The sequence below is a fragment of the Gallinula chloropus genome, assembly GCF_964237585.1.
Source record: "Gallinula chloropus genome assembly, chromosome: 9".
Classification (NCBI taxonomy): Eukaryota; Metazoa; Chordata; class Aves; order Gruiformes; family Rallidae; genus Gallinula; species Gallinula chloropus.
The window spans coordinates 456,228-474,589 of NC_140094.1; the positions used below are offsets into that span (position 1 = coordinate 456,228).

At 37.2% G+C, this 18,362-nt stretch overlaps 1 protein-coding gene across 1 annotated transcript in view; it reads right to left on the reverse strand.

Moving 5' to 3' along the window:
• Positions 1-18,362, reverse strand: part of VPS13C (vacuolar protein sorting 13 homolog C) — a gene marked incomplete at its 3' end in the record, with an annotated part of 84,603 nt that overhangs the window by 30,749 nt on the left and 35,492 nt on the right. The window contains exons 33-54 of the mRNA XM_084267973.1: positions 17,676-17,779; positions 17,195-17,362; positions 16,084-16,388; positions 15,650-15,797; positions 15,122-15,230; positions 14,582-14,715; positions 13,218-13,374; positions 12,429-12,508; positions 11,570-11,629; positions 10,320-10,482; positions 9,212-9,328; positions 8,552-8,655; positions 7,946-8,113; positions 7,222-7,526; positions 6,716-6,860; positions 6,259-6,415; positions 5,318-5,445; positions 4,110-4,279; positions 3,331-3,569; positions 2,132-2,361; positions 1,262-1,354; positions 276-641 (exon numbers count right to left, since the gene is read on the reverse strand). Of these exons, the coding sequence (XP_084124099.1) occupies positions 276-641; positions 1,262-1,354; positions 2,132-2,361; positions 3,331-3,569; positions 4,110-4,279; positions 5,318-5,445; positions 6,259-6,415; positions 6,716-6,860; positions 7,222-7,526; positions 7,946-8,113; positions 8,552-8,655; positions 9,212-9,328; positions 10,320-10,482; positions 11,570-11,629; positions 12,429-12,508; positions 13,218-13,374; positions 14,582-14,715; positions 15,122-15,230; positions 15,650-15,797; positions 16,084-16,388; positions 17,195-17,362; positions 17,676-17,779 (3,650 nt within the window). The remainder of the gene's footprint in view (positions 1-275; positions 642-1,261; positions 1,355-2,131; positions 2,362-3,330; positions 3,570-4,109; positions 4,280-5,317; positions 5,446-6,258; positions 6,416-6,715; positions 6,861-7,221; positions 7,527-7,945; positions 8,114-8,551; positions 8,656-9,211; positions 9,329-10,319; positions 10,483-11,569; positions 11,630-12,428; positions 12,509-13,217; positions 13,375-14,581; positions 14,716-15,121; positions 15,231-15,649; positions 15,798-16,083; positions 16,389-17,194; positions 17,363-17,675; positions 17,780-18,362) is intronic.

The window sequence follows — 18,362 nt, forward strand, 5'->3', positions numbered from 1 at the left end:
ACAATCAATTCTCCTTTCACATTTTGGGAGATCTAATGGCTTCAGAAATAAATATACAGAAGTGCATACTTTTTTTGTGAAGTGACAACCATTTTACAACAGTGACTACCAGCTTGCCTTTAGAGCGACCTGACAGCCTTATAATTATCTTTTTAACATCTTCATTTAATACAATGCAGTCTCTAACCTCTGCTACACTGCTTGAGAGAATTACTTTGGTATCAAAATCAAATGCCACTGTGCTATGAAACAACAATTAGTCTGAGCATACATACCTCCAGAGACATATCAGCAGTCACTTCCATCAGTGAGGACCAGTTCTTAAGGACACCTGCAAATGTAGACTCTACCAGCAACAAAGGGACAGTACGATGTCCCAGACCACATTCCAAGGTGACCTGAAGTGACTTCACTACAACATCAAATCTCTCCTGTTTCAGAATATGTTCACGGTCCTTAAAAGTTTCTGTTGCTTCTGTAGCTATGTCGACACCAAGAAACCAAGCATTGCACTCATCTATAGGCTTAACTTGCCACAAGTTCTCAGAGGCTTCAGTTGCTCCTCTAGAATCCTCCTCTGTTGCTTTGGGTTTTATGGCAGCCATAATCGTCACCACTGTGTTCAGAATTATTGGTGAGATCTTGAAAGAAAGGGGGAAAACAAGTCCTTTATAACTCAAAAAGTTTTAAACCTGGTTAAGATAAAAACTGTATGATAAATGGAAATAGCAAATACTCAAAACTGTTCAGAACAACATGCTTGCAGAGTTATGCACATCACCATTTCTATCAGCACTAGACTACACCTGTCAAAAGCTTTATGCTTTAGGAACAATGTACTATTGCTTCCAATTCAGTCCTTTGCTATAGACTCAATCATTAATTTATCTATTAAGATCAAAGTTTTTCATATCATATCATTCTGGAAATGCTATCAACAGTCTAATGTTTGCATGCCACTAACTACCTCCGGATAGAAAAACAGAAGTGCTGGCAGCAGGGGAAACGTTTTCCAGGGATTTAGAAGAAGAAACTGGTAATCCTAGTATCCAAACTATTGAAATTAATCCTTTTTTACCAAGAGACTGACATAACAAGGAACATGTAATGATTGCTCCTAAGAGAGAGCAGTTTTAAAAGGATAAATGCCTATTTCTGGAATTAAACTAATGGGGCAAGTGGACAGTTTCCATAGCAATACATCAATTTAAAAGAAAAAGCTACAGTTTGAGAAACACAAAGACAGTTTTAATAATTTTACCTTTATAGTAAGTGCTTCTATTGTTACTGCCACAGTCTGTACCCCTGACACATGCATCATATTTTCCATGACCAAAGAACATGGCTGTAACACCTGAGTGAAAAATAGGATTTGATTATTAAGGCAACTCCCTTCAATCCCACTTCTTCAAGTAGTCTTGTTCTTTTTAATCCCATAGGCCAAAGTGGGATTAAAAAGGGAAACAACATGTTTCAGAGGAACAGCATTCTTTCCCTAGTGTTACTGTGCTTTGGTCCAACATCCAAATTTGCACAGGAGGCATTTTGTACTGAAAGGTTAAAAGTTAGTGAAATATAAGCTTTTGACTTAAGGCTTAAAAAACTGACAAAACAAAAACCCAACACACAGATAGACATAATGGTATAGTCAAATCTCCCTGAATCCTTAAGCAAACTAAATGCATAGGTAAAGATACCAGGGTGTGAGATGAACACACAGGCCACCTTTGTGTCCCCATGCTCTCTGCCAGGAATGAGTAGATCAAGTTCCAGACAGCATGCTGATCAGCATACTCTGCCACAACAAGTAAACTGACAAGCAGTAAACAGAGAAGCAGAGAGATGGTTTTAGTCTTCAAAGCCCCTTATAGAGTTTATTCCTTAAGAAACTTTTAATTTTATTCACAAATGCACTATGTGGATTTTAGACAGCTCTGTGCAATGAAGTCCTGCAAACCTCCTGATAAAAGATTCACCTTTAAAAGGGCTACCACAGAGGCACAGTCCTTCCTAGCATCATAATAACAAGATGAAAATTGAATTTTCTGAGTGCTATGGATATGCCAACTAAAAGACACACCTGCCAGCAGTTCTCATGACTTGTTTCTTTATGAAAACCAAGTTTTCTTACCGTAGTAACACTCTTGTCTTGTTTGTCTTTAAGAAAGGCACAGGCCAACACTTTAAAGCCCTGCACTTGAGCAGTCATCCTTTGTGCATCCTTTCCAGATGTCAGGGAAAAGTCACATTGGAAGGAAACTTTTAAGGCGGGGGCATCAGCACTGGTCAAATTAGCAACAAATACAATTTCTGGATCCATGATCACAGCCTTTACTGTCATATTTGGCCGTACAGGTACTTCTGCAAAAATAAGTTCAAAATATATTTATATATATCCTTGAACATAAAAGGTTTCAAAGCATTATTATGCACATAATACCTAAACCTAAAATTGAAGCCTACTGATGGATCAGGTCACTTCAGTTCTCAACAAAAGGCAGCATATGGTGTATGAGCCTTCTGCAATTTAGGACTCGTTATATGGGTCAATCATACATAAAACTTGCCAGAAATGTCAGAATATCACACCTACACAGTGGAACAGGTGCCACATTGAGGCTCAATACGCAACAGGGAAAGCAAAGAAAGCTTCAAATCATGGTCTGCAGCCAGAAACACCTTTGGGTAGTGCTGAGCAGGCCCTGCAAGTGCCATTTTTCTGGCGTAAGTACCAGCTCTCCCTCATCACAGGACTCGTGCCTATCTCCCAAAAGGGAGGAGGAGATGAAGTGAACTGCAGACATCACCGGGACAATTCATAAAACAAAGCTCATTCCTACCATTCTTCCTAATTCCCCAAAAGAACCAGCTAGACATGACCCACAAATGAGGTCTGACCACAACTCAGGCAAGCCTAGCAATCGCTTAATAAAAAAACAACCCCAAAACAAAATGCCACACACAGAGCAAAAAACCCAACTCAGAAGTTGAAGACTGAAAGTAAAGCACGATAAGACAAGGGCAAGAAAGCTGTTCATCAAAAAGTTAGTTTTCCATAACTAAACTGAAATAACCTACAGTTTCAAAATACACAACTTTGCAAAGACTTTCTTTGCTACTCACCTTTAAAAAGTACATTGTTCTCTTTACCTGTTTGCTACTGTCTACAAAGCACTTCCTACTCCCAGGATGCTTCCTTTGCAACATGACATGGGTAAAAATACTCTTTAGCACAAGTGATTTTCAATATTTAGCTCTGCTGGAGAATACAACTCCACTACTTAATACAGCAGTTTTAAAACAGTGGAGGTAGAAATTAGTTTTACAGACCTGTTTCTGGCTTGGGTTTCCCAGAGGCCACATGTTTTAACTGGAACTGTGCAGATCTCTCAGTAGAGGATGCCGGCATTGAGTCAATGAAAAAATCTGCTACTGCCAACAAAAACTCCATACTGGCACATACGTACATCTTGTCAAGGACAGCAGTAACTTCAGTCTCATTTTCATCCTGTTTGTAGCCTATATCTATCATAAAACTGTCACTTGTGTCCTCTTTCTTGTCTATCATTCTGGAAAACAAGTTTAGTAAGAAGTATTTCATAACACATCTAGAATAACAAGGTTGCATAAGTCATGCCAGTTTTTCCTCCCAGTGCCACTTATCAATAAGAATTAAAAGACAAGCAGTGTTTCCTCCAGAAATAAGAGGGTACAGACTTCTCTAACAGAAGAGCAATTTCCATTTAAAATTTGCTTGCTACAGTTTTGGAAGTAAATATGTATCATGAAACAACTGGACTGAAGTTCCAGGGCACAGAACTCTCTAGGTGGGGTTGCTTGCTCTCTACTCAGCTTCTCTACAGTTTACTGTAATACTCATGCCTCCCAAGTGTTTTTCTTTGTTTTGTTTTAGATATCCTGAGTAATCAACACATAGAAGACTTGCTTGATGGTGTTAAAATTACATCATTCATTTTTTTAGTATGACAGGCAACAATGGGCAGCACTACTAAATTTTATCAATCCCAGGTGAAGTAAACTATAGAACAAGGTAACAGCCTTCCTCAAGTTGCACGGAATTTTTTCATTTTGGATGCACTCAAACCTACCTTGCAGTCACATTCTGAATTCCTTCTCTGAGATCATCCAGGGTACATGCCTTGAGTTTCACATTAATATCCATTGAGCCATCTGAAAACATCTTCCCCGATGATGCCATGAGATGCAGTCGAAGTTCACCGAGACGTAATTTGTCACTATGCAGCGAAAGCAGAGACTCCTACACAGTGAGAAAGAGTAGGAGTTGTTATCACAGAACAAAGCAATTAACACATTTCCCTTGCTGCTAGCTACATGTATTTTCATTCATGAATGGAAGTATCTGATTATAGCCTGTTGCTGTCATTCCCCAAGCATACAAATTAGTCCAAGAAACTCACTGAGAACACAGAAAAAGCAACTTGGGTTGTAGTAGTTTCTCCACTGCATTTCTAGCAGTTGTTCAGAACGTGTGGCTGAAGGATAATCCATCTGAACTCCGAACCTGCTATCAAAGGATCCCTTCACTCCTATTACACTAACTCATTTACAACCAAGACCTCAGCAATAAGCAGAAAGGACAAGAAGAAGAAATTAAAATAAAACCCCATTATGCTGTGTCAATTCTTGTTACACTTGCATAAGAATTTTTAAAAACTATACACATCTCATGCAAGAAGCACCACAAATTCCTGCATTATAGTTATTCTAAATGCACAGATATCACAAGCTCGCTATAAAACAAGACTTCCAAAGCAAGTACCTTCACATCTGGCCAAAGCACATTAAGTCAAAAACAAGGCAACACTGCACATCTTTCTCTTCCGTTTTCAGCAAAGGAAGGATGCTCACATTACTCACAGGAATATGTAAGAGGAAAGCATGGCCCATATAAACCTTGGATCTGCTTACTAACTATACAGGTTCCATGCATACAACTACCATCCTCTAGGCCAGCAACTCCTGCTTTTCAAGTTTGGATTGCTAGTTTGGATACCTGGAATCAAGTGTTGAATGACTGAATCAAATGGTAGGTGGTTTTGTTTGGTTCAAGGTTTTCTAATGTGATTTTTAGAACTGTACTTATGTGCTTCAAATTAAGGACATGCTCTGCCCATAAAACCTTAAAGTTCCAGGATAATTTGCAAAAGCTCAACAGGGCAAGCATTACAAAGTCAACACAACCAATGAAAATTTTTGTCTTAATATCCTCAGTTTTGTCCATGTGAGAAGGCCGATTCCCTCACCCCTTCAGTATGTGAAAAGCTTTGTCACAAACCTGATGCACATCACTATTGTAGAGAGTTACTGCAAGTGACTCAAAATTGAAGTCAAATTTCAGTGTTGTGTAACATTCCGCAGAAGACTGAACAGTAGAAATGGGTTTTTCTCCAAAAGCAAGAGGACCTGTCAGTGAAAAGAAAATATTCTTACATTTCTTTGGAACACTGGGCTTGGGGGTGGCTTTTCTGGGTTTGGGGTTGCTTTTGTGCCAGGCTTTTTATGTTTGTTTTGGTTTAAAATTAAGATCAGAAAGTCATAGGAAAAGGAAAAGCTCTACATCTAGAAAACTACTCAGAACAATTTGTACTCTTTATTTACTCAATATCACTTTGTTCTAGTCAATACATACTAAAATTGCCTAGCACAGAGAGGTTTAAGAAGCTTTAAAAAAAGCTGCCATGAATTTACAGCAGTTTTTCATCTGTTTCAATGAAAAGCTACAGGAAGTACCAAGACTTCTCAAGGACTCAACGCTACTCTTTCCAGCTTCTCATACAGCACCTATTCAGCTATTGGTTGAACTGCTTTTTTTTGACACTGAGTATGGACAAAAGGTATTTTGGGAAAGTATTTCATCCAGAGACATGTTTGCATTCAAACACTATTTGAATACTAATAATACTCTCAGTCATTATAATTGTGCATTAACATTCTGGGGTAGGTGGTTTGGCTTCTCTTATTTTAAACTACCTGCACCTTACAGGAGTCACTGACAGACTGAAGAATACTAGTCTGTAAAAGATGGATTGCAAAAAAACACACTCCAAAACCTTTTGAGCATCAACAGCTCAGATTCCATGTATGTGTGTATATTGACATTTACAGCTTGACATGTGCAATGGCAATACAGAGGTAACAGTTACGAATTTATTTACACACATTTAAGTGCTTCAACTAAGTTTGATGTTTGAATTTGCAAATAGCAATTTAACATACCCTCCGAGATACCAGATTCAGTTGGAACTTTGCCTTTTTTAATGATCTGCATCTCTTCAGTTTTCTCTTGCACAGTACTTGGCTGGGAAGAAGCCCCTCCAAGGTTTTCAAGCAAAATTTTCATGACAACAGATAGATCATCTTCACTGAGTGCAATCTGTAAGTGACAAGCCCACAAGTTTTTTTGGTGACAGTATTTCTTTCCACTACAGAACCCTATCTTTGTCAACAGTATGCAAACATTGAAGAAACAAGATGCAGCTTCCACCAAACTGTCTAGTGAAAATGATCCTGGCCAAAAGGCCTAAATTAATTAGCCCATTTTTCCTAAAATATACTCGATTACTTGTTACACGTAGGAGTTACAACCAGAACTAACACTGTGTGATAAATACTTTCTAGTCTTGTTAAGACTGTTCATTCACCTGCTAAAAATATGATGCAGTTCTGATATTACCTGCATTGGTTTTAGGTCTCCTTTGATACCAATTGTTGGGGTTTTATGATACCAAGTTGCTGCTAAATTTCTCTGGACCAGTAAAGTCAAACTCACAGGATGCAAAATTTCAGAATCTGGTTGAGAATCTGTGGATATAATGCACCTACAAAAGACAGTGGAAGCAGCAGGAAAAAAATGAGTAGTCACTGAATCCTAAATATCATCATACTAATCTAGCAAAACTATGGCTATAATTAATTTAAAATGAATAATGTGTGCTTACATGCAGTTATGCCCAGGTATGTGCTTAAGATTAAAATTTCTTGGAAAAACAAGGAATGAGAGGACAGTAACTGAGTTAGAGATCATGGACACGAAGGTCTATTAGCATTCCTAAACTTCTGTGTTTGTTTTTTGTATGCTTTTATTGCCTATGGTATTTAAATAATAGAGCGAGGCTGCACACACAACAAAGACCCATTTTCTTGACAAACACTTAAGTCATAAGAAAACTCCATGTATACCTTGATAACTTCAAATCAGTTAGCTGTACATCCATGTTATCAATGACTGGAGGAAGAGAAGATTCATCTGAAGACACCAGCTTGAATGTATTCTGAACTCTGATTAAGCCAAGATCAGCTACCAAAGCATTACATGAAGTTGAAGATTCAGGAACAACTATAACTGGAGCTTTCAGGTTGACATCCATTAAGAGGCGGAAGCTCTTTTTAGCAAAGTCTTTCATGCTGGAAGCTGCCATTTCTGCTGCCTGGACAGTGACTGCAGTCAGGGCTTCTTGTGCCGTTTGGAAATTGTTTAGGAAGTGCTATTGATGGGTAGTGGAAAAGATAAGAGCAAATAAGCCTGGCCACGAAAGGCAAGCAAGGTAAACTTTTGTAAACTTACATACAGTACAGCCATGGTCAAAACCACAAATCATCTGATTCAACAAGGCAAGTTTCAAAAAAGAAAAAGGTTAAAATCATGTACAAGCTAAGACACTGCTTACCTATTTAGTTTTTATGATATTGTTAAAGCTGTCAAATTTGTTACCTGTTTTGTCATCTTTCACCATATGAGCCATTCTTCTATGAAGCAGTGCAACTTAAACGACACTGCAGCAACATACTCCTATATGCTTGTACATCAGCTCACTGCAAGGTACAGGTCACAAGGACCTGCTTACATTTGGGGTTTTTTTAAACAGTTTTAATGTCAAGAGAAGAACTGAAACTAATGCCTTACCAAGAGAGACATAAAGAACTTATGTAGGTAAATTATTTGGATGCAGCCCACTTTCAGAGACATTTTACCATCCACCCTTGACATATCAGCATAGGCTTCTCCTGCAGTAGCATCTGGATAAAGCGACATCTGAAATCTAAACACTTCATCTCCCATTATGGAGACAGCCTAGAAAATTAAGTCCATATAGTTAAAACCTCCCAGCAATAGAAATTGCTAGAATTATTACTTATCAAATCAGAAATAGTTCCACAAAGATCAACAGCTACTTATCAGCAATACCTGGATGCATACATGCTAGGCACCAAAGGAAACTGAATCTGAGATTTTACGGTATGACTCTTCTTAGTTATCTATAGTCCATTTCAAACTTAACCCTTGCCACTCAGTTAAGCACAGCAATGCAAACATGATTGAAAAATTAAACACTGAATGAAAGCATGTTGTGTTTCCCTGAGATAAAGGAAATAAACCAATTAATTTTTGTTTAATATTTGGTATTACATTGTGGTTAGCATTATACAGACACAGCAAATCAACTACAGTGTTGTCATTGAATAACCTGAAAGTTACATGTTTTAATGTAAAATCTGCAGAACACATCACCTTTTTATGGATTGTTTTTGGATCAACATTTGTAATTACGATGTCCTCCAGTCTGGAAAACACTTTAATCTTTTTAGTTTTCATGACTACAGATGCATCCATACCTAGTTTGAGACAAACAGCAGAAGACAGCAATTTACTGAAGTGCATTTATTAAACAAACATTTAAAAAGCAGCATTAAAAAAGAAGAAACATAGAAAGAATAGCTTAGAATCCAGCATTCTTCTACACAATAATCAGCCCTAAGCCCAAAACAGAAGTCGCCACCCTGCAACACATGATAGATTTGCCAAAATAAATTGATTCTGGACTAGAGTGACAACTCCAAATAGTTCTATTAGGATCTAGCTAGTAAAAGCATGGAAGCTTGTGTTATTTATAATGTGGTTTCTTCTTTTTTTTTTCTTTTTTAATTTTACTCCACCTAGAAATTAGCTGCCTCCTTTTTCCAAGTAAAACATTTTCTCCCCTCGCACTGAAGATGCCAAAAGAGGTATTTTTGCTATTACAACACTTAACTACTGTCATGTCATGTATTCAAAATATATTCAAAACATATGCAGTGCACACACGAGCCTTTCATAAGGGAATAAATGGAGGGGAATAATATCTTTCTTGCTAGCACCAACTAATTGAATATTTAAACCAAACATCCTTACCTTGTATTCTAATGTCTGCAATCCCACAGGTCTGATCACACACTGTAATACCGAATGCATTTAGTTTTGCCGTGAGTTTTAACTCACAGATATCACTCTGGTCTGCACTACCAGACACTGGACAGGAAACAAAAGACATACAAGAACGTCACAGATCAATTTCTGAAAACATGAGTTAGATGATTTGGTTTGCATATGTATGTACTATTCAAAAAGCAACCTGCAGTTATTCCCTGGAAGTTACTGCTGATTGCTAATCAAAATACGAAATAAGTCTTTATTAACTCAGTTTTCTTCTGTCACAAGAACTAACAACTAACCAACACAAGCAAACAGCAACCAATATGATGTTTGTTCTCCTCATTAGTATCTAGCTTACACACAGCAGTATGATTTGGAACTCTCTCTCACATGAGATGTTCCTTTTGGTATAGAGTAGCGTGGCTAATTCAAGCAAATTAGGTAAAAAAAGTTTCTGCAGCAGAACTCAAGGTGCCTGCAGAACACCAAGGGTAACAGCCAGCTACTGGAAACTCAATCCCAATAGATTTAGGATTAGAAATTTCATTTCCCAAACAACGTAACAAACACAAGAATCAACCACACTGAAAAAACATTCTGAAGGAGCTTCCATACAAAAACCTCGTACTATTTCAAGGTTACAGATAGCAGTTATTAAAATAAGCAACACATCTTTCAGTTCAGAACTTCTTGCTTCCCTGGAGCTCAAGAATGCTTCTTTTCAGCAATGTAAGCACTCTTAAGAGCCTTCAGATTGGAAAACAACAGAAGTTCTGACACTGATGCTTTGCAATTATCTAGTTCCAATCCCCCTGCTATGGGAAGGGACAACTTCCACGAGGCCAGGTTGCTCAAAGGCTTTGGTACTGTTCCACTTCTTAGGAAAAAGTTAAATTATGCAAGAGAATTTGTAAAGTTAAGCAACAGCAAACTATCTAGCTTTTTTTTTAATTAAAAAAAGTCGTTTCTTCCCATGCACAATTGTGCATGCCTTGTTTTTCCACAAAATACACTTCAATACTGGCATTGCAACCAAAAGCTAGATGCTGTTAAGTATCAAACTAGAGCCTTTCTAATACCGCGGTACCTGGTCTTAGAGCATTTCCTTTTTCTTGTTTTATTTGAGACTTGTGGTCTGATGCTTTGTCAGTACCGCGAAGACCACCCGAGGGAACGCTGAATGTGAGAAAACTCATGATGGAAAGCAAAGCCTCTGTGTGAAGTACTATATCCAAACGTGAAAAGATGACCTAAAATGGGGCAAGAAAACAAAGTGACATTGTTATTTAAGAGTAGCTTATTGCATGACAACTCAGATTTACTATCACAGAATTGAGAAAAACACATCTTGCTCAATTTCACAATCATGTCACCCTACTCTCTTTCAACTCAACACCACACAAGCTCCAGAACAGATGAAGAAGTTAAGGAAGGGAAGCACAAAACAGATACAGAGGAACCTTGCCAGTCTAAACACTGATGCTTCACGTAGTTTTGCTTTTTCAATAAGCTCTCTAAGTTCTGCTGCCTTTCATTATGGACTACTGAGCACTTGGGTTGATATCTCCACAACAATGTCTAGAGATATTTTAGTAAGTATGAAACAACAGAACAAAATTCAAAATTTGCCATCAGAACAAACAGTGGTTTCACTGATACATTAAGAGATGCCAGTTTACCTGACTCCGAAGTACTCCAAGCACTTCAAATTCCATATATCCCTGTCAAGAAACAAGCTCCACCCACCACTACTACTTTAAAGGAAACAATTTTGGTTTTTTAAATGTGTCCTGCTACACTTCAGATGTCACTGCTGCCAGGGAAAACTAGACAGAGGATAGTTGCTTTCAGAAGAAGTAAAAAATGGACTGATTGAACACAAGACCTCTGAGAAAGCATGTTTGACACATCACCTCACATCTCTGTTACAAACTTTCAAGCTCCAAAACACAAGGCTTTTTCACAAGCTGCAATGAGTAACACTCCAGGAATAAAACACACCTACAGTCCTCAGAGAAAAGTTAAAAATATGACCTTATAAATTTTATCTGGCTAAAAGTATACAGTTTTAGTTAATTAATACACAAAATATTTTCATAACATTAAAAAAAATCATCCACAATCTTTTTCCTCCTGGACTTCTCTTTGTAGTAGTTAAATATAAAGCAGTCAGCTTCAATGACAGAGTCAGGGGGTTGGACTTTTATGAGGTTTTTTTAGTTGGGGTTTTTGGGTTTTTTCCTTCAACAAGAAGAGAAAAAGCAGACAACTAACAAGTTCACACAACCATTACTGTTTGAAAAGCTTAACAATAAATTAAATACATCCAGTACTTACATTGATGTTTTGCTTGGTGCTTCTGTAAGTAGTAGCAAAATCTGGTCCATCAGGATCAGCCTAAAGGAAGAAAAAAAATGCCCAAGCACACAGTCAGTCACTACTGAGTTAACTCAGTTTACAACACACACAAGGATTATTCCCATTACAAAAAAACCACCAAGGGATGTGATGAAGCAAGGGCTCTAAATAAAGCATTCAACTGAGGCAGCCAGAAGGGGGTACTCACAATACTTTTAACACATATTTTGTGAAAGTTCAATTGTCCAGTTACAAAGCTTCATCTTACCTAGGATCTATTTAAACCACATCAGTTTATGCTTAGTACACAGTCAGAACAAATTAATTAGCTTTTCTCTCTAGAAGTTATGCCTTTATAGATGAATATGAGTTACCCACTAGTTCTAAAACCAAACGTTCATGACATTTTGAAGGGCACTTTTTGTTTTTTTAAGAAATGCTCAAAAACTCCAGCTATCAAGAAAACTCCTCAAATGATAGTTTTACCACCTGGAGAGAGGCCCCCATTCACTTACCTAGGCAAAGACTAATCTCACCTATTAAGTTGCAAAGAAAGTACTAACTGGTATTATTCACAGAGGAACACATACAAATATTTGGTTTCACCAGTGATTTCAGTAATTGTGTTGATTTATAATGCAAGCACTATATGGAAACAGCAGAGTGAAATGAAACAGTAAGTTGAAAAGTAGTATTTAGGAGAAGACCTAGGTAAGTTTTAGATACAGATCCTCCAGATTTTAAAACAAGAAAAAAAAAACAAAAACCTAACACAGGCTAGTGTGTATGGAGGTCTTCTTTTATTGCCCATATAATCTTAGTTAAAAGGTATCAAAACCTTAATGTATTCCATTTTCAGAAGATGTTCATCTGTCTCACTTGAAGAGTTAATAATGCAAAGAGGATCTCCTTTTGAGTCTGCAAATAAAGAAACAAAAAACTCTGAAGCTTTTCTAAACAACATCTTTGATCCACCTATGGCATATACTAATTATATACTATTCCTGCTGAAAGAATCAAGGTAAACATCTCTTTTCACTGACAAGCTGAAGATTAAGCACTACCGTGTCAAATGCTGCATCCACTTTTTTAATTAAACTAATCAAAGTCAACTGGGTCCTGAAGGATGATTCAAAATTGGAAAGCTGCTTGCATTCCTGAAATTCATTTTGCATTCCTACTGATAGGTTGTAATACTCAAACCCATATGTTTCTAGTTTGAATACTAGGCTATTCCAGTTGTTCCACTTGGAATGGTTCCCTGATCAATCAAGGAAGCACTTGGTATTTCCAGTGCTGCCCCAACTACTCATAAAGCACAGGCTCAAGGAACTCATCAAAACATTCTGAACAGGTAGAATACTTCTCAGGAACAACCATTCCTACCCAAAGTAGGCCAGTTAAACAAATTAACTCAAGCCAACTCTTGCAACAGGAGTAGAACTTGATTATCAGGTAAAACAAATACAATTACATCTAAATTACATGGGACAGCATCAAGCAAATCTGGCATGTAACCTCCTGTCCTCACATCCCCTAATCCTTATTTCTGAACATGCTAGACTTTTGCTACAAATGTTGACTGCACACACTGGATGACCACACACCATTTTTCTAGAAGACTTACCATTTATTTCAATGCATCTCATGGTAATTTTTTTCAGATAAGCTGCTGCAGTCAACTCATGATTTCTAACCTTGGTTTCGGTTCCAAGCTGTAGCACAGTTAGAGTATGCAATGGATACCTCTCCTTCTCAACCTGCTTCATCAAGGTTATCACAACCTTGAATATTGAAAGGTAAGTAAGTTCATTATTTCAGTAAAGCTGCCAAGGTATCATAACATGCAGTTATAACTGGGCATTATCACCCAGCAAGCTCCACAACTAGTATTAATCTAGACATTTCACCTTTTTTACAAAGAGAACTTGCATCATCAGTTTGCTAATGTAACCAATCACTTCATAAATGCTTCATTAACAAAACAAAAATCTCAAGTCTCTTAATTTAGCTAGCTATTAATTTTGTTGGCCTATCTTCACCCTGTTAAGCTATGCTTTAGTTTTGTAATGAAACATTACAAAACGTTACTTACAGAGTTTGAAAAGGGAAGAAAGTTACTAAAATTATACTGGTCTGGAAGGAAGGGCCAATGAGAATAGAAACATGAATCAAACTGTGAATATCTAATACTATGCAAATAATAAAGGACACAAATATTTCAACATTAAAATACTTCGTTTATAGAGTATTTTAAGCATTACTCTGATATGAAAGTTGAAATAAGAGAAGAAAACCTTTTCTTTCTAAACATAGCTGAAAATTCAAGTAGAGAACTAGATGTAATTGTGAATGAATAATTTGAATGCAATTATTTCACGAGACAATTATTTTCCATTCTTGGGAAATAATATCACACCTCAACCTAACAATTTCCCACACAAGAATTTCCAAGAGTTCAACACTTAGTCTGCCTGGTTGTGGCATACTCCTTGTACATCAACAAATTCACATTTTATCATTAATCACCCAACATAGAGTCCGCAGACAATGTGGATACTATGTTAGGAAAAATTTCCATGTGACATGTAAGGCCACATTAAACAAGACAGAATTGTTTCTCAGACATATTAAATATGACCAGATGGGAGTACCACAGTCCTGCCTGTACGGTGGCTCAGTCCCACCACTGAAACAAAAAGTCTTCACAGCCACAACAGAAAATCTGAAAGTTAGAAGCTGCCAAAAGCTACCAGTGGTATGCACTGGATACTTACATGCTGATTGAGGACACAAAACACCTAAAGAAACAGCTAAAGAGCCTGGGTTCCAGAGAGCTATTTTGTTGTGCGGGGTGGGGATTGTATTGTTATGTACTATTATTTTTAAACAGTTATCATGTATTTTTTAACTGGAAAGAGCTCACTACTTCCAAGAAATCAATTTGAGTACTGGATTCAGGAAAAATTATTTTTACAGATAGATACATACCTCTTTGATTTCAAAATTCAGTAACATATTGACTACATCTTTGTTTAATGTTAGTTTGCTTTTTTCAGACAGCATTCCTTCTGGAACACTCGTATCCTGCATCAAGACAGATTTCTCCATTTCTTGGGTTTTACCTGAAGCATTCAATAAATTGGTTAACTTTTGTAATTGCCATCATTCATTCAGCCCAAGAAACACAGCCATGTAAGCCGTTCTTTCAGACAGGATAAGGTACCAATGTTTCCATAAGCAGAGCCTTTACCTTCACAACAGGCAAAGAGAACAGAAACATGTTCTGTCAACAAGATTCCTCTGCCATCTCAATACCTTGTTAGCTCTGTGGCAATTTAGCTCACAATTACCAAATTTTGTCTGATAATCTTTCCACTTTTTTTTAAGTATTAAAGTATGAACACTGTCCTTGTAAAGAGAAGATTTTATCACATGTCATTTTCTCAGATCTACACTTGCATAATAGAGGCTTTTCATTATTCCTTAAAGCTAACACAGTTAATATTCATGACAAATTCCATCCCTGACCTTCTTGGTGCTGTACTGCTTTTGTGTGAGTTTGTTCTGCTTCTGCTTCACCAAGGTTTTCTGTCAACACTTTGAGAAAGACATTCAAATCCTCTTGAGTTAACACAACCTGTAAAAATACAGATGACAGCTCTGAGGAAAAAAACCACATTTTTCTTTAAACTTCTTGTTAGCTAACAAAGCAAAACAACAGTGGCTGGCAAAAGGAGTGCTCATTTTGTCAGCAGCACGAAGGACAAGGCAATTTAACAGCTAATTGTTAAAGGGTTAGATGAATAAAGAAGGTTGGAACTTCTGAAGCTGTAACAATAAATATATTAAAAGCAATGACAAAGACTGCAATATTCTCCTGTAAATAGCTTGCTACTACATATTTTCACTCCAGTTTCACCCAAGATCTATCTGTTGTTTTCTTTCACAAGTATTCCAATGCCACAAAAAACAACTATCTTGAGGTCATCCAATGGAGAGAGAAAGTTACGAAGTAGTATCACAAGCTTCTCAACACTACCTTCTCACAAAACTTACATTCATTGTATCCAGATACCCTGTGATCTCCAGTACTGGCAATTTGTAAAACCAAGCTGCAGATAGATTTCGTTTCACAGACAGGCTTAAATTAATGGGGTGAAGTATCTGAATGTCTGAATGCGACAGACTTGTCTCCATAGTGGTCCTTCAAACAAAGAGGGGGGGCACAAAACCAAACAACAAAACACATGGTAAGGAACTTAGAATTGAAGTCATTTGTTGTATTTTGAAAGTAACATCTTCAAATCTCAAATTTAAACAATCTGTTCCTGAGCAGAACAGTATTTTATTTTACTGCTAATTTATTTGTCAAGATAACAGGTCAGTATTTCAAGACCAAATATTTGACATTGTCACCAACAAGTAGATCCATATGCTACAGAGCATTAATATTACCAATTAGTTAAGGAATTACTTAAAGTACACTTTACCTAGACAGTTTCAGCTTTGTCAGCTGTACATCCATTTTGTCAATGACTGGAGGGAGCAAACTGCCTTCTGGAGCCACCAAGCTAAACTGGTTCTGAACCTTAATCAAGCCAAGATCTATAACTATAGCATTGGGGGAAACTGAGGACTGAGGAATGACTATAACTGGTGCTTTCAAGTGAATATCCATTGCAAGTCGAAAACTCCTTTGAGCAAGGTCTTTTACACTGGTAGCAGCCTTTTCTGCAGCTTGGACTGTAGCAGTGCTCAGTGCTTCCTTAGCTGTCTGGAAGTTGTTCAAGAAGGTCTACAATAATCAGTTGAAAAGAAAGAAGAAATGTTTGTGAAGAGGTCTGAGTTTTGGAGGAGGTTTGGTTGGTTTGACAATATTTGTTGGCTGGTTGTTTTGGTGGAGGGGTTTTTTTGTTTGGGTTTTGGGGGTATTTTTTACACTCATTTTGCATCATCAACCATAACCCACCACCAGGTATGCTAGGTACTATGTTTAACTTCTTCTGAGGAAAGACTAGTGAGTGCTTTCCATCATGACCTCCAATAGAAGGGCAAAAATATATTACCCAGTACAAATGACTCATTTTAAAACCATCTCTGTTTTCTTCCTTCATTAGCTACAAGATTCCTTTACTGCATTAGCTTTTGGGGACACAGACAATTTTAGAGCCCCTCTTTGCCCCCAGGTAATACCTAGCAAAAGTACAGGTGTTTACAATGATTAATTTGCCATCCACATAGCATCTAGCCTCACAGAAATTTCTGTCCCTAATGTTAGCTCAGATATATTTACAATGAATTCAGGTTGTTCCCAGTATGGAGAGGATGCAGTGAACACAAAACCTTAGAAACACCTTAATAACACAAAGCTTTTCTGCATTGACAAAGCAGAGCGTAGGAAGCGACCCACATGCTCTGTGTCCTTCTTTTTGAAACTGCAAGTTTAAACCAGTTAAAGCTTAAAGTTTTTTTATAATACATTAAAAAAAATCTAAATCTTTTCTTTTTCAGAAACTTAAGTTACCACTTGTACTGAGGACACATCAAAAGACAACCAATTTAAGAAAGCATGAGAAACAAACAATGGAAAAAAAGACTTACCAGAAGAGACATGACAAATTTGTGAAGGTACACTATTTGGATGCAGCCTACTTTCAAGGATACAGTACCATCCACTTTTGACATGTCAGTGTAGGCTTCTCCCTCGGTAGCATATGGATCTAATGTCAGATTGAAACTGAAAACTTCATCTCCTACTATAGACACAGCCTAGAGAGAGAAAAACAGTACCCACCATTCATCAGCAGCTTCTATGAAAGGTACTTGAAACAAAGAATTACTAAATATATCATGAGCCTATCAGATGCCCAAACTAGATTGATTTATCACCTTTTATTTAATCCTTTTGGACATCCACTCTTCCAATAGTAAAACTATGTTTAACCATTTATCTTATTTGGAAATAGGCATTTCTGACAAATCAAATATTTTAAAAGAGTCAAATAAGAACATGTGCTACACTTTACTTGTATACACACAAAACCAAGAATCAAGTAAAGCTTAAAATCTTGTAGTTGTGTACTTGGGTATGAAGGGTCCTTGAATCCACATCTGTGACAACTATGTCTTTAAGTCGGGCAAAGAATACAGTGTGACTTGGTTGAAGGAGCAGTGATGAGTCAAGACCTGTGAAGTATGAAGAGAGAAACAGTAGTATTGCACAACAGAAGTAACACTCCTTTTTAGGGTGGGGACAAACAACACCAGGTGAGAAAGCTTACGGAAAGTGTACATTGCAACAGAATTTCCTTAATACTTAGCTATATTCTATAAAGATTTTTCCAAAACCCACCAAAAAATACCTAAACACACTTGCTCCTCTCCTCTGCTTCCAAATCAAGTGCCAGTTACCACATCCCTTGCTGAAATGACTGTAAATTAGGGAGCTCTATTTGATCCAAGGCATTTTGGTCTCCTTGTATCCAAATCAGAATGTTAAGAAGTAATACCCCAACTACCATAATTTCTTCAGAATAATAAAAAAAAGTATTTTAAGTTCCAGAAATGGAGACTTTTTACATTTTATCAGACACAAAGGTATCTTGCCTAGGGTTCAAACTGAAATCCTTACACCATGCTGCCTGCTATTAAACTCAATGTGACCATACCACAGCTTTGAATAAAACATAAGAGAAAAATTTCTAATACAGATACTTTCTCAACACCAATAATCTTTGGCAAGAAATGAGTTATTCACAGAAAAATATTC